Below are 2,090 nucleotides of genomic sequence, written 5' to 3'. Positions count from 1 at the left end.
GGAGGAGGTTTTGATGATCAAATAAGATAGAGATGTAGAACATGAATAGTGAATTGATGGATCTATATAAGAAGGATTCGTGATCAAATAAGATAGAGATGTAGATCATGAATAGTGAATTGATATTAAAAAGAAGGATTCATACTCCGTATTTGATGTACTTTTTAAGTCACGTAACTAAAAAAAACTTAAATATAGAGCGAGTTTTAATAAGAATTTTTATTGTTGCTATACTTTGTTTAATCATAGAAAATGAAGGAGGTGTTCATGACCTTAATGCTACTTTGATCAATTATACATACGAGCATGTTATTGTATGATACGAAGTATTATTGATGTATATTCGGTAAATATTTTATTTTTTCTTCATAATTAACTCGAAAAATAAAATTACTCTCTAATAAAATGTTTAAAGATACATTAGTCAAAGATTATTAGTTTTAAAAATTGTATCACATGTCGATATATACTACCAGTCTACCATGCAACATTTTATTATTACGGAGTATATAGTAATATACAAAGTACGTAGTATTTGAAGTTAATTTTACACATCATATTAACTTAGATAAGTCCGACACAATCAATAGTAAAACTTAAAAGTTCAAAATAAATTTGTTAATTTAAAGGTATATTTTCAATCTCCACCTACATGAAAAATTAATTAATCTACCTTATTAAAAAAAAAAAAAAATGAACAACATAGTCTTACAAATGTTGGGGCCACACACCAACTTTTCTTAGTTATTGACAGATATAATTCATATACTCTATAGTCTATACCATATAACTTTATTTTATTTTTTAAAATTTTAATTTTAATTTTTTTTGTGGTTGGCTCCTTCTTCCTTTATATACCTCACATACCTCTACCCTCATTTCGTTCCATATCAACCCAAAAGAAAATCCTACTCCTCACTCTCTCTTCTTACTTCCAAACCCCTTCAAAAAAAAAACACCCATAAATAAATAAAAAAAACCTACCTAGTACATTTTATATTTTTTAAAAAATGGAAATAGAACCAAGCAATAAAAAAATCATTGGTAAAAAATTATGGAGCATTCTTCGAATAGTGTTGATGATGGTAAAGAAAGGCATTTCAAAGAGCAAATTAATCTTAGACCTTAATTTGCTCTTTAAGAGAGGTAATGAATTAGCTGGTAAGGCCATTAATGGTCTTATAATCCACCACAATTCCCTTATTTGTAAGCCTAACAACCCTAACTACCACTTTACTTCTCCTAATAAGGGTTATGAGTTTAGTTGTAGCAACACACCCGAGTCGGGCCCATTTCAACTCATGATGATGGCTAACCAAAAGAGGTCTAAGTCCAAGCATGACCACCGCCGCCACAACTACCAACTCGAGGACCCTGCAACCATGGCGGCTGTCCAAAGGGTCCTCGAGATGCTTAATACCCATGAGGGGCCTACAGCATCCCCCTTGGGAATGGGGATGGGGATGGGGATGGGAATTGGCGGGCAGGGACAGAATGTTGCCCTGCCCGGGTTTGGATATGAGAAAAGTCCGTTGGTCAGACAATTAAGAGTAACGGATTCTCCTTTCCCGTTGAAAGACGGGAAAGGGAATAAGGAAGAGGAGGAGGAGGATGTTAAGGTTAATAAGGCCGCGGACGAGTTTATTAAAAAGTTTTATAAGAATTTGATGATGCAAAAAACTTTGGAATCCCCTTGTCACGTATATGCTCGTTGATTGATGATGTACTATCAATTAAGGGATGATTTCATAAAGGGTGTACCATATGATTATATTGGATTTATTTTTAGAAAGGATACTACAAGGTATATTATATATCCTCAAATTAGATCCATAAAGATGATCCAATATATGTTGTTGCAATATTTGATGGTATATTAATTTGAGGTAGGTGTTTTGAAATTGTATTTTTGTATTTTTTTTTATTAAAGAAATTAAAGTGGTTGGTTGCTATTCTTGTTAAGAAGTATAGAGGGACCAAGAAATTGACAATTTGACATGTACTTTTATTTTTGGCCTTAGCTGTTTATTTGTTTTTTTAGGGGGTGGATGAGTGAATTAAATACCAAAATTACCAACCATTTTATTTTA

The 2,090-nt window shown here is 32.2% G+C and overlaps 1 protein-coding gene across 1 annotated transcript; it reads left to right on the top strand.

Annotated features, from left to right (window-relative positions):
* Positions 1-750: 750 nt before the first annotated feature.
* Positions 751-2,090, top strand: LOC110690955. The gene has a single exon (XM_021867877.1). The coding sequence runs from the start codon at positions 1,011-1,013 to the stop codon at positions 1,713-1,715; it is 705 nt and encodes a 234-aa protein (XP_021723569.1). The 5' UTR covers positions 751-1,010; the 3' UTR covers positions 1,716-2,090.

Source organism: Chenopodium quinoa, unplaced genomic scaffold (genome assembly GCF_001683475.1).
Source record: "Chenopodium quinoa cultivar QQ74 unplaced genomic scaffold, ASM168347v1, whole genome shotgun sequence".
NCBI lineage: Eukaryota > Viridiplantae > Streptophyta > Magnoliopsida > Caryophyllales > Amaranthaceae > Chenopodium > Chenopodium quinoa.
Note: the sequence above shows the minus strand (reverse complement) of the source record. Positions and strands in the feature narration are given on the sequence as shown.